Source organism: Gymnodraco acuticeps, unplaced genomic scaffold (assembly GCF_902827175.1).
Source record: "Gymnodraco acuticeps unplaced genomic scaffold, fGymAcu1.1, whole genome shotgun sequence".
Classification (NCBI taxonomy): Eukaryota; Metazoa; Chordata; class Actinopteri; order Perciformes; family Bathydraconidae; genus Gymnodraco; species Gymnodraco acuticeps.
In genome coordinates, this window is record NW_022991920.1 from 402221 (window position 1) to 415633 (window position 13413).

Below are 13413 nucleotides of genomic sequence, written 5' to 3' on the forward strand. Positions count from 1 at the left end.
CATTAAATAATAGCATGTCAATAAAATACAATTTAGAGTAATAAAAAATACCAAAGCTAGAGATAGCAACTTAATGTAATCAATGTGTTAAGTAAAAGTCTCTAACTTGAAAGATGAAATGAGCTGATAAGTAGCTCGTAATTCTTCATAACATAATATGCATATCCAATAAATACTACTCATGACTTCAAACGTAAAAATCATTAAAGAAGTGAACATACAGTATAATGAGAACAAGTTAGACATTTAGGAAAATGTATGATGTCTTTTTCACCCTGAGTTGAACTACTTTATTCACTGAATTCAAAGAAGTGAATAGGGCGGTGACCTCAGGGTTTTATTTTGCGAAACTCAGCATACAGACTTAGTCCCTATAGGGAGAAAGACCTCATTAGGTATCATATGCTAAGGTACCACACTAACATATTGGAAAACAAATAGTGGCAAAAGTCAAAGACACAACATTTTAGCTGTAAGGAAGATACTCTAATGTACATTCTCAAAATATTGAAGTGACTGTTATTTTGTATATATTGATTGTTGTGTTTTTATTTAGGTATTAATGTGTGCACATGTAAACATGTGACTTTGACTGTGTATACATATACACATTTGCACACATATTTGTATTTTCATATTTGTATATTCTATATACATTAGTTTTTATATTCGGGATTGTGGGAAACAGTATTTCGATCTCTCTGTCTGTACACACAAACTGAAAGATTGATAACAAAGTTGACTTTTGAGTTTGACACTGTAGCACAAAGACTGTATGTTAGTGCATGACACAAGCAAAGCAGAAGTGAACTAAAGGGATCATTTGTAACCTAATATATATATATAAAATACAACTCTATTTTAGGCCGGTATTGAATAATATTTATGTAGGCAAGGCAAGGTTCTGTATTTAAAATAAGCCAATTTTTTGATGATAAGTATTTAAAATAAAAGATTAAGACATCATTGCACTTGTGCATCATTGCATTGAGTTGAACTACCTCTTGGTGTTTTTCACCTTGCAAAACATTGTACAAACCATGAGTAAGCAAAATCACCCCACGCTATAAAAAGAGAAGGCAACTATCCACCAAGATTTATACCAGCTGTAGCTCTCATACTGCTCGACATCATTTAAAGGAAAGAAGTGAGTATCACATCTTCCTTCATTTATGCTGATAATTACAATTGTATATATAATATCACAAATAAACCATGACAAAGGCGGTATAAACATGTGTTTGTTTGATTACAAGATGAAGTGCACCACCGTCTTTCTGGTGCTGTCGATGGTGGTCCTCATGGCTGAACCTGGGGACGCTTTCTTTGGCCACATCTTCAGCGGGCTTATTAGCGGTAATCATTAAAAAACAAAAACAAATTAAACGTTTGACATAGCTTGTGTAAATAATCCTTATATTGATGCAGGACTGGTTGTTCTAACCTGAGCCTCAATATTGTAAAGGTAAGACAGATATGTTTAGTTGATTTTGAAAGCTGTCAGATATCTAAAGATATATAGAATATAATAATAATTAAAATAATAATCATACTAATAATAATAACAATTATTTATCAAGTGCTTGCAAAGATAAAAACATAAAAGGTCAAAATAAAATCACACTAGGATACAACAATAATCACATATTAAAAGCCAGTCTAAAACAGTGAGTTTTGTCTGTATGTACTTCTATTTTAATCAAGTAGGAACTAACTTTATTGCAAACAATTATATTTTTTTTATCAATTTTGTAGCTGTAATATTTTAATGACATTTTAAAAGGGCTTACAATGTTTTATGATGAATTAGATTACTTCGAAATACTACAAATAATAATGCATGTCTTTGTTTCTCTCTTTTTAGTTGGCAAACATATCCATGGGTAACGACTTCTTCTTGATATTTCTCTTATTTCTCTAAAAATGCTCTTGTTGGCTTGGTTTTAAACATCTGAACTGAACTCTCTGAATCCTCTCTTCATCATCAGACTCATCACCGGGAGAAACCATGGGGAGCAGGAAGCGATGAAGGAAGCGATGAGGGAACAGGAAGTGATGGACCAACAAGCGTTTGACCGAGAGCGAGCGTTTGCCTGAGTCTACGATGTTGAACTACGCTTAACATTTTGAAAATGAATCGCTTTTTATCTAATAATGACAAATGAAATTGAATAAATGTAATTTGGAATAAATCTTCTTTCTTATGCAGCAAGCAATTTTTCCTGTGTCTTATTTAAAGGTCACCTAATATGCAAAATGCACTTTTTGATGTCTTTGCATATATAAAAATGTGTCCCCAGTGTGTAAGGAGACTCAAAGTGTCAGAAAATACAACCCTCTCTCTTTTCCTCCTTACCCACAACTCTAAAAACGGGGGTACAACGGAGCTGATCCAGATTTGCTGAGAACTTGACTTTGATACTAAAATGTGTGCTGACTTTACATTAAAGGATGTCTATGAGACTTAGAGTTAAGTTGTTATATAATACACACAATGGCACTGTTCTAGCGGTAAACACTGAATAAAGAAAGAATGTCAAGCTATGTGCTGTATCAGAAACAATGTGCGACATGTTTTGGAAGTAATATGATCTGTGTTGACATTAGCAAGCATCGCTAACACTCAGAGCTAACGCTGTACTGGAGAGAATATGTGCAAAAAAGCAGGATATAAAAGGTACTGTCCTTGTGGTAATCCTGCGAGAGAGAAAGCGTTTGAACTCAATACTGGTTTAGAAATAACAATTGATGCGAAGCTCCAAATGGGCGTGGCCAGCAGCTCCAAATGGGCGTGGTCAGCAGCTGCTCATTTACATTTAAAGGGCCAGACCCAGAATCACCACTTTTGTAACAGTTCTGAAATAAAGGGGCATGAGGCATGGCTACAATGGGTGATCTGTGTGGTATTTTCAGCAAAACACTTTAGAGACATTTTTTTGTATAGATATGGCCCTATATGTTATTGTTCAAATATAGCATAATAGGTGACCTTTAAGGCCGGTATCGGAAAATATTTGTTTACACAAAGAAGAAACAAACATTAAGAATTTAGACAGAGCATAGGTTTTCAAAGTCTGACAATCAAAACCTTTCCCAGGCAAGCTCTGCATTTAAAATAAGCTGCTTTTTTGATGATTATTATTAGGGCCGGGACTCGATTAAAAAAATTAATCTAATTAATTAGAGGCTTTGTAATTAATTAATCGAAATTAATCGCATTTTTAATCACATATAAATATTTGACCTAAGAACAGTGAGAAGCAATTTTTTTCACATGGATTTTAGTATACCATTAGGCGCATTCACACCGCAGTACTTTTCCCACAAAGGTTCATGAGAACTTAGTTCATGAGAACTCTTTGAACCTGGGGGATTAGGCAAATGAAGCCGCTGACGTCACTTCTTCTTCTTTGGTTTTACTGGCAGGCCGCAAACCACTTCACGGCGTATACTATCGCCCAAAGTCCCCGGAGTTAGGGACTGGCTTCAGTAGAAGCTGCTGGGAGTCCCAGCAGCCTTCCGAGTAAATCGCCAGAACGCCGACACCTCCTCATCTCCACCGCTCCCATGTTTTATTTTGTGTTGCCAGAAGTTAGTCTCTCTGCGTTTCTGCGCTGGGCTAATGCTAATAATGCTAATGCGAGGATAATAAAATGGCGGCTTCACAAAACTTTTTGGGAGTTTTACGGGGCGTGGTTTACAATCCGCCCAGCCAATCAGAAATATAGCTCTTTTCTCACAAGAGAGCCGCACGAAAGTCCCTGCTCTCTAGCAGCTCTCTGCTCTCTAGCAGGGACTTTCGTGGGGGTAAAAAGGTTCTCATGAACTAATTTTAGTACCGGCTCTTTTTGGTGTGAACGCGATAAAAAAGGCTAACGTCCACGCTAGCTTCCACGCTAGCTGCTATATGTTTTGCATTGAGGTGATACTTGAGGCTTGATGTGCTGCGGTGATATGCGAATTCCTTTTTGCATAATTTGCACACAACCGTGCTCTTATCGACGCTTCCATCCGTCCGTTTTTTAAAACAACATTTCCCACTGTTGTTCACTGTGGTTTGTTGTTGTCTGAAGTCATGAACGTTAGTTGGTGCTCCAGTATAATCGGTACGCCTGAAACTCATCCAGTGAGAAACGTTCCGCGGTGCAAAAATAAGTGCGATTAGAGGGTGTCGTATTGTCATACTGATATTTTGTACAAACTGTAAAGTCCACTGAGACAAATGTAACATTTGTGATATTGGGCTATATAAATAAACATTGATTGATTGATTGATTGATTGATTGATTAAAATGCGTTAATTTTTTTAACGCGTTAATTTTTGTGTAATTAATTAATCTTAATTAACGCGTTAAAGTCCCGGCCCTAATTATTATTTAAAAGAATCATTAAGACATCATTGCATTGAGTTAAACTTCCTCTTGGTGTTTTTCACCTTGCAAAACATTGTACATGAGTAAGCGAAATCACCCCACGCTATAAAAAGAGATGTCAACTATCCACCAACCCATAAAGATTTACACCACCTGTAGTTCTCACACTGCTCGACATCAATTAGAGGAAAGAAGTGAGTATCTGATAATTACAATTGTATATATAATATCACAAATAAACCATGACAAAGGCGGTATAAACATGTGTTTGTTTGATTACAGGATGAAGTGCACCACCGTCTTTCTGGTGCTGTCGATGGTGGTCCTCATGGCTGAACCTGGGGACGCTTTCTTTAGCCACCTTTACAGGGGGATTGTTAGCGGTAATCATTATTAAGAATATATTTTTGACATAGCTTGTGTAAATAATCCTTATATTGATGCATGAATGGTTGTGTACATGTAGCTAACCTGAGCTTCAATATTGTAAAGGTAAGACAGATATGTTCAGTTGATTTTGAAAACTGTCAGATATCTAAAGATTCTTTAATAATTATAATACAATAATAATAACAATAAATAAGTACATAAAATACAAATACAAATAATAATATATTATATATAATAATAATAATAATAATAATAGTGCTTTTTGCTCAAAGATTCTTGGCAAAGATACAAAGTCAAAATAAAATTTCACATAACAATATTTGAAAATAGGATACAACATTTATCATATATTAAAAGCCAAGCTACTTATTTTTTTAATCAAATAGGAACCAACTTTAAGATAACATTTAATAAAATACGTTTTTAGACCAATAAGGGACAAATAATGTTTTGTATTACTCATGTTGAACCTGCAATATGTTAATGAATGTTTAAAAGGCCTTACAAGGTTTTATGATTCATTAAATTACAAATAATAATGCATGTATTTTTTCGTTTGTTCTCTTTTTAGTTGGCAATCATATCCATGGGTAAGGACCACTCCTTGATATTTCTCTCATTTTAAAGTGCTCTTGTTGGCTTGGTTTTAAACATCTGAACTGAACTCTCTGAATCCTCTCTTCATCATCAGACTCCTCAGCGGGGAAACCCCTAGGCAGCAGGAAGTGATGAAGGAAGCGATGAGGGAAGCGATGAAGGTGCAGGAAGCGATGGACCAACAAGCTTTTGACCGAGAGCGAGCGCTTGCCTGAGTCTACGATGTTGGAGCAACTCTGAAACTTTGAAAATAAAATGCTTTCATCTTCAAAATAAATAAAATAAAATCGACTCGTTATGCTAACTATTGGTTAATACTGTTATTATTGATTTAAATGTCATTTGGAATAAATCTTCTTTGTTAAACAGCAAGCCATTTTTCCTGTGTCTTATTTAAAAGATAATATCTGAATAACAAAAGATGGAAATTAAGTGTTTTGACCTCGATCTCAAATCCCAATTTGACTATAGGTGACAAACTAAAGATGAAATTAGCGTAAATATTAGTATAAATTAGCAGACATTTATATCAATTCATGCACACATGGTGAAAGGAATCCTGAAATACAGTAAACAGAATGTCAAAATATGTCGTTATAAGAGTCATGCCTAAATACAATCATGCTTTTTTATCTATCTATCTAATTCAGAGTAAAAACAACATAAACAAAGCTAGATGTATTAACTTATAATATAAGTAGTGGTTAATAGCTGAGGTGTCAACATACTTTATAACTTAATAAGCATCATGAAAAATAATGATATGTATACTTTAAGCTCAAAATTAATTAGGGAAGTGAACATATAATAAGAAGAAATGACATTTTCTTCAGAAATAGGGACAATTATCTTGACACTTGAATGATGAGTAATTGAAGATGTGACCACAGGGTCTGTTTTACTTGTTTACTGGCAAGCATTGCAAAAACCAAGTAAGGGAAATGTTTACCCGCTATAAAAAGAGACATGTACCATCGACCAACCCAGAGATATTTTTACCACCTGTCGGTCTCACACTGATAGAAGCCCTTTGTGAAGAAACACACTCCTCAATGTCAGTTTCAGTACTTTAATGACAAGGATGACGACACCCTGAAACAGAGCAATGCCGCAGGATAAGCTGACAAAGTACTACATACATGCATGTCATGACCAATACACATATATTCAATTACATAGAGTAAAGACACACCAAACAATAGTGGAAACAGTCTTACATGAGTGAGTGGATGAACGTCTCAACTCGAGGCGGAGTGAATGAACAACATGTGAACTAAAATGGCCGCTCGGCACTTCCGGGTCAAAGCACGGCATATCCGGACAGCGACAGCAGTGACGCTGCCCTCTAGTGGCCGGCGATAAACTCTTCATCCCCCCAGACCGGAAAACTATGGGCCGGAATAGATTAACGGTCTAAATCCAGCTGCCGGACTCGGGCTCGTAACGTGCAGGCGGCCTCCTCACGCGACCTGGCCGAGTAGGCTGGGGCAGCGTCGGCGGCGACTGCGGCACCGGTGCGCCCAGGAAGGCACCCGTAGGAACGGTGAGGTCAGAGGACGCCTCACCGGCAGGTGCCGGTGGGGAAGCGCCCATAGCCGAGTCGCGGGTTCCAACAGCCGGCCGCTAAGCAATCCCCTGGGGCGTCGCCCAGCCCGGGTGGATAGGTGGGGGCTGATGGCCCAGAGCAGCGGGCGGCGGCAACGGCGCAGCCGGCTGCTCACGGGCGCAGGGTGTGGCCGGCGTATAGGCACGGAGGAAACGCCGGTTGCGCAGTGTCAAACGTCCCGAACCGTCAACCCTGACCCGATACTGGTCGTGGCCCGGCGACTCCACCACGACCCCTGACCTGTCCCATTTGTGGGGGCTCGGGCCTTGCTGGTTCTGGAGGAATACCCTTTCGCCGAGTGCCAATGGGCGGAGCAGTCTTGAGTGAGTCCCCAGAGATTCGGTGGTACGGGACATACGGGTCCGAAGGGCGTCCTCCTTCGCCGCCCATGCCTCGCACCATAGCAGGCGGATGTGCGGGTTCGAGAACTTCTCGAGGCGGTTCACGAAGGAGAGCGAGCCACGAAGGGGGCGGCCGAAGATGATCTGCGCTAGCGAGAGGTTGCAGTCGGGATCAGGCGTGTTTCGCAACTGCATCATAGCACGCAGGAAGCGGTCCTGATCAAGGCCGCCCGACGGGCCGGTGTTGGACATCAGGAGGCGCTTAGCGGTCTTAACCGCAACTTCCGCCCTCCCATTCGACTGCGGAAAGCTAACGGACGACACACGGAGTTTGACGTGCCATAAGCGGAGGAAGTCCTCAGTGTGGCTCGCCTTGAATTCCGGACCACCGTCGCTCGAGAGCTCCTGCGGTACGCCGAAGGTGGCGAAGAACGAACGGAGGTGTTGGACCAGGCCAGGGAGCTCAGGACCTCTACCCAGCCCGAGAGACGGTCCCCGACAACTAGGTAGTGGCGGCCCCCATAGTCGAAGAAGTCAGCAAACACCGCCTCGAATGGCGTGGACGGGGGTGAGGACGACAGGGGGGGTGTAGCCGCCTGTGACGGAGCATTGCGGTTGCAGTCTGCACACCCGTCCCTGGTGGCCTGAATGTCCCCGGACATCCCGGGCCAGTAAACTATGGCTCGGGTATGCTGCCCCATCGCTGAGGTCCCCTGGTGAGCGGCATGGAGATGCCGAAGGACTCTCCCACGGAGGGATGGGGGAACCACGACGCGGTCCCGATAGAGCAGGACGCCGTCCTGTGCGTAGACGGACTCACAGACCAATGACAGACTCGCCAGGGCAGGGTCATTTACGTCAATCCCACCCTCCTGCTCGATGAGTTGGAGGAGGTGGCCGAGGCATCCGTCAGCCGCTGTCTCCCGTGCGAGGAGGGGCCAAGAGACGGCTCCGAGCTCCCTTGCGTCGTCGCGGATGGAGGCCATGAGTGCTGACTCCACGGCGTCAGGCCCGCTCGGCAGCCCCAATGAGAGGCCGTTCGCTGAGCCCGAGGGGGAAGGATGCCTCGACGTGGCATCAGCGGCATAGTTGCTCTTGCCAGGCAGATGCACAATGTCAAAGCGCCATGGGGGGTGCGCTGCTTGAGTCTAAACAGACGCGAGTTTGTTATCTCATCCAGCGTACGGTCGCCAAAGATCTTCACCAACGGCTTATGGTCTGTGACCACGACGAGGTTGTCGGACCCCTGCGTGAAGTACCGCGTCTGTTCCAGACCCCAGGCCACAGCTAGGGCCTCTCGCTCGACGGCCGCATAGCGTTGCTCCGCAGGGGACAGGAAACGCGAACCCGCGAGGGTGATCCTCCATCCACCTGGACAGCAGTCCGGTATGCCCGAGGCACAGTGACAATGTTGCTGGAGCAGGAAGTAGCCAATGCCACGCATGGACCAGTCAGGGCGGAGGCAGGTACACTTCTGCATGTCGTAGATCTCCACGCCCTCGCGGATGGCCTCCATTATGGCTTGCTTGGACGCCTGGAAGGCCTCCTCCAGAACGGGGGACCATAGGAACACACAGCGTGGGCTGAGGAACGGCTTAAATGGAGCCATCGTGTCACGCAACTGGGCGTAGTTGGCCACCTGGTTGACAAGGCCGAACCAACTCCTGATGTCCGTCGTGGAGCCAGGGGTGGGGAAGTCCCGGATGGCGTCCAAGTATTTCGGGAGCGGTTCGATGGTAGATTCCGACACCCTGAAGCCAGCGAAATCGACGCACCTCTCCGCGAACTGAAACTTGTCTGAGTTCAACACGATTCCCGACCGGCCGACACGCGTCAGGAAGTCGATGGTCCTCCACCAGTGTTGCTCCAGGTCGGTGTCATAGTGGATGGTGTCATCCACGCAACGTTCCTTGCGTTCATAGTCCGAGAGGACGGCATCAAACCGACGGTTGTAGCCATCCCCTGATGACAGGAAGCCCTGTGGTGCCCTGGTGTAGCGCCAACGGCCGAAGGGTGTGATGAAGGTAGTGAGGTGGCGATCCGACTCACGCAGGGGGACACTGTGGTAGCCGTTCCAGGCGTCCGTGACGGTCTTCCAGGTGCCCTTCGGGACGCGGCGTGCAAGGTGGAACGGGGACTCAGTGGCGAAGGTCTCACGTTGGAAGAACTTGTTAAGGGGGAGAGGTCCACGGTCCTGCGTGGGGAACCGTCGTGCTTCCGAGTGACTAGCATACGATGGCACCACGTCACTGGCTCGCCGTATGGCACACGTTCAATGACCCCAAGGGCTTCGTCCCGCAGGAGGTCATCGTGGACCCTCCACTGCCAGTGTAGAGGCACTGTAGCCGCGGTGTGACATGCCCTAGGCGTAGCTGCGGGGTCCACGTGCATCTCGATAGGTGGCCCCTCCATGCATGGTAGTGCTCGATGGGGGCAAGTATTGAACGTCGACGAGGCATATCTCCCGAGTAGCCAATCTTTCATCCTGTTATTGTTCTCTGGCTTACAAGGGAACGGCAGTGCTACGGGGCGCGCCGGGGGGACCGTGCGCTGAGGACATGTGCACTGGGCGTCCCGGGGGTCACCTGGCCCCACGCAGCCGCCGTTGGCTGACCTCGTAGCATTGACGGACAAGGGCTGGTCTGGTGTGTCAGCCGTGTCAGGGCTACGCCTGTCCTTGTGCCCCCCTGCAACGTCGTCCGATGGGAAGTTCACGGGCAAGAGGCCGAGGTTGAGCAACGACTCGTAGGAGAGGTACATGGCCCGGACCGAGCTGCTCACATATACCATGGAACGGCAGGATGTGACACGCCCCCCGCTGCAGGTTGTCGAGAGTCTAGCGAAGAACACTCCCTCGATGGTTATGGGGGAGCGGTTGGCGGCCGACAGGCTGAGGCTGACAGGTCGCAGGTCGTCCCGCGAGAAACCGCAGGCCAGGAACTCCTCCAGCGACCAAAGGTCCGACTGCGCGCCAGTGTCCGCGACGGCGGATATCCGAGCTCCATCGGCCGAGCCCCGGTTGCCGGTGCCATCCCTCAGCCCGACTGGCATGTCCATCGAGATGGTGATTAATGCTCGGGGGTGGTCTCTCAGCCTGGCCCGTCTCCATTCGCTCTTGGAGAAGATGTGGTGCTCGAGTCTGATAGGTGCTTGCCTGTTGACACATCCGTGCGACGTAGGGGCGCGGCGTCGGCGATGGCTCCAGTGACGTCGGCCAGGGCGGGCCCCAGCTTGCACCGATGAGACCTGGGAGACCGGCTCCGACCCCATGGCGGCCTGTTGACTGTCGGACGACGGCTGTTGACGCCTCTGTCGTCGGCGGGCCCTGTAGCAGCCGATGCACACCTGGTGAGGCTTAGGATTCCACCCGCGAGGCCCCTCCGTGAAGACGTTAAAGACGCTCTTACATTCCGGGCACGAGGCACATTTAGCCCCGTCCGCAGGGCTCGGGGTGGGGCTCGTCTGTGGAGTCGTCTTCAGGCGCCGGAATGACGACATGGCTGATAGGGAGGACGACGGGAGAGCGTTACGGGCTATCTCTCTGTTCTCGACGAGTGCAATTACGTCATTAACTGGCTTAACCAGGACGTCAGGTGTCCCCAGCGTCTCACGGCGTATGTCCGAGTCATAAATGCCATTGAGCAGAACATCACGGATGAGTGTGGTCCTTACCACACTCGCATTCCGCATTATATGCGCATGTCTCTGCTTTACCCCGCACTCTGGCAGCGAATGCACGGAATGTCTCATCGCGTTCCTGGCGGAACTGAAGTAGATCAGTGCGCAGGACGCATGTAGCGACTGGGATGACAGCTAGGGAACGCATGACGGTGATTAGGTCTGGCAAGAGCGGCGTCGGGGGTGGATTTCAACAGGCTGTCTCCAAGTACAGGCCCAGCGCATTGAAACAGCTGGAAGGGGGCCTGGGCATCCCCTATGCCTGAGCCGGCGCAGAATACGTCCCAACGGCGGATGAACACCTTCCATTCCTCTATCGACACGCCCACATCAACTTTGGGCCGATCGACTCTCGGGCCGTGAGGGGCTGGGGCCTGGGCTGGCGCGGCCATGACAGGCGCTGCGGGCTGGTGGCTAAATCCATGAATCGTCAATATAATATGACGAGTGCTTCAGACAAGTCTTCGGATTCGAACTCGCAGCCGGGGACGGGGCATCCAACAACGACCATGGTGTCGTCATGAAGAAACACACTCCTCAATGTCAGTTTCGGTACTTTAATGACAAGGATGACGACACCCTGAAACAGAGCAATGCCGCAGGATAAGCTGACAAAGTACTACATACATGCATGTCATGACCAATACACATATATTCAATTACATAGAGTAAAGACACACCAAACAATAGTGGAAACAGTCTTACATGAGTGAGTGGATGAACGTCTCAACTCGAGGAGGAGTGAATGAACAATATGTGAACTAAAATGGCCGCTCGACACTTCCGGGTCAAAGCACGGCATATCCGGACAGCGACAGCAGTGACGCTGCCCTCTAGTGGCCGGCGATAAACTCTTCACTTTGTCCTTTCATCAATGCAATACAATTTAGAGTAATAAAAAAGACCAAAGCTAGAGACAGCAACTTAATGTAATAAATGTGTTGCGTAAAAGCCTTGTGGTATGTCAAGCAGAAGAACTTGAAAGATGAAATTAGCTGATAAGTAGCTCCAAATGCTTCATTACATAATATGCATATCCACATACTATTCATGACTTCAAACTTAAAAGTCATTAAAGAAGTGAATAGATAATGAGAAAAAGTTAGAAATGTAGGAAAATGTATGATGTCTTTTCAACCTGTGTTGAACTACTTTATTCACTTCTTTGAAATCTGAATTCAAATAAGTGAATAGGGCGGTGACCTCAGGGTGTTATTTTGCGAAACGCAGCACACACCCAGAGTTGGGGATGTTCTAAACCCCGTATATAAACAGATGTATAACCAAAAAGAGATTCACACAACCTGTAGATCTCTCTCTGCTCGACTGATAACAGCTTTGACTTTGAGGAAAGAAGTAAGTATCTCATCTTCATTTATGCTGAGAATTATTACTGTAAATATAAAGTAATGACACAGGCAAACATATGTTTATTTTGGGTTAATGATGATTCAGTTATTTTCCTTAAGCTAACATATAGAAGTTAGGTAAGACATTCTGAAAGTATTTAAATGTTTAAAGTTGCAAATCAAGATATGGAAAGACTCTGTTGTCATCGTCTAGAGAACATCATATTGCACATGCTGTGTTTTTGTTTTTCAGGATGAAGTGTGCTATGATGTTCCTGGTGTTGACGCTGGTGGTCCTCATGGGTGAACCTGGGGAGGGTTTCCGATTTTGGCATCATTTCGGTCATGTATTGAATGGTAAAGTCACATTGTGTGTCCACTGAGAGTAGATGTATTGCTTTAGCGTTTTAGTCCATTCTAACATAAAAAAGCAAAAGTCCTTAAAGGGAATTTTCGACCCGCCAACAATTTGGTTCCAAACTAATACAGAAATCGTTGTTACGTCGCATCAATTAAAGAGGCTCTATAATGCTTTTTGGGGTTTTGTCTTGTGTGTTTCTTTCTCTTCCAAATAAAATATTAGAACTCCAATAAAATAATGAATGTTTATAAAACGGCTTATAATAAATTATAATGCAAAGTATGACAAAGAATAATGCATCGTACTAAACGTTTTTTTTCCTCTCTTTTTTAATTAGCTGCCGAAAGAGTCCATAGGTAACGTATTTTTCTTCACATTTCAATTATTGGAAAGTGCTTTTGATGCATTATTTGTTTTATTTTTGTCCAAACTCTACGGATCTTTTCTCTCTCTGCACCAGAATGACCGGAGAAGAACTTGAAGCGATGAAAGCGCAGGAAGTGATGAAAGCGATGAACGCGCAGGAAGTGATGGAACAACGTGCGTTCCAACAAGAGAACGACTTTGCCTGAGTACATGATGGTCCATCTGAAAAATAAATGCTTTCTTCTGCTTTTTTCTTCAACATAAAAATGTAATCAACCTATGTTTTAAATTGATCTTCTTGTCATTTGGAATAAATCTACATTGCATTACACAAATCATCGATCTCTTGTAT

The 13413-nt window shown here is 45.1% G+C and overlaps 3 protein-coding genes and 1 long non-coding RNA gene across 4 annotated transcripts in view; 3 read left to right on the plus strand and 1 right to left on the minus strand.

The window, feature by feature from the left end:
• The window catches only part of LOC117535645 (exostosin-1), a 291078-nt gene that overhangs the window by 126749 nt on the left and 150916 nt on the right, over positions 1–13413 (minus strand).
• On the plus strand, positions 1039–2213 carry LOC117535644 (moronecidin-like). Its single transcript, XM_034200182.1, has 4 exons — positions 1039–1147; positions 1257–1356; positions 1865–1883; positions 1989–2213. Exons 2-4 carry the CDS (start codon positions 1257–1259, stop codon positions 2095–2097), a joined length of 228 nt encoding a protein of 75 aa, XP_034056073.1. The 5' UTR covers positions 1039–1147; the 3' UTR covers positions 2098–2213.
• On the plus strand, positions 4442–5732 carry LOC117535643 (moronecidin-like). Its single transcript, XM_034200181.1, has 4 exons — positions 4442–4567; positions 4656–4756; positions 5335–5353; positions 5455–5732. Exons 2-4 carry the CDS (start codon positions 4657–4659, stop codon positions 5573–5575), a joined length of 240 nt encoding a protein of 79 aa, XP_034056072.1. The 5' UTR covers positions 4442–4567; position 4656; the 3' UTR covers positions 5576–5732.
• On the plus strand, positions 12239–13397 carry LOC117535647. Its single transcript, XR_004567447.1, has 4 exons — positions 12239–12341; positions 12588–12691; positions 13033–13051; positions 13156–13397. It is a non-coding gene; the product is annotated as an uncharacterized LOC117535647 (long non-coding RNA).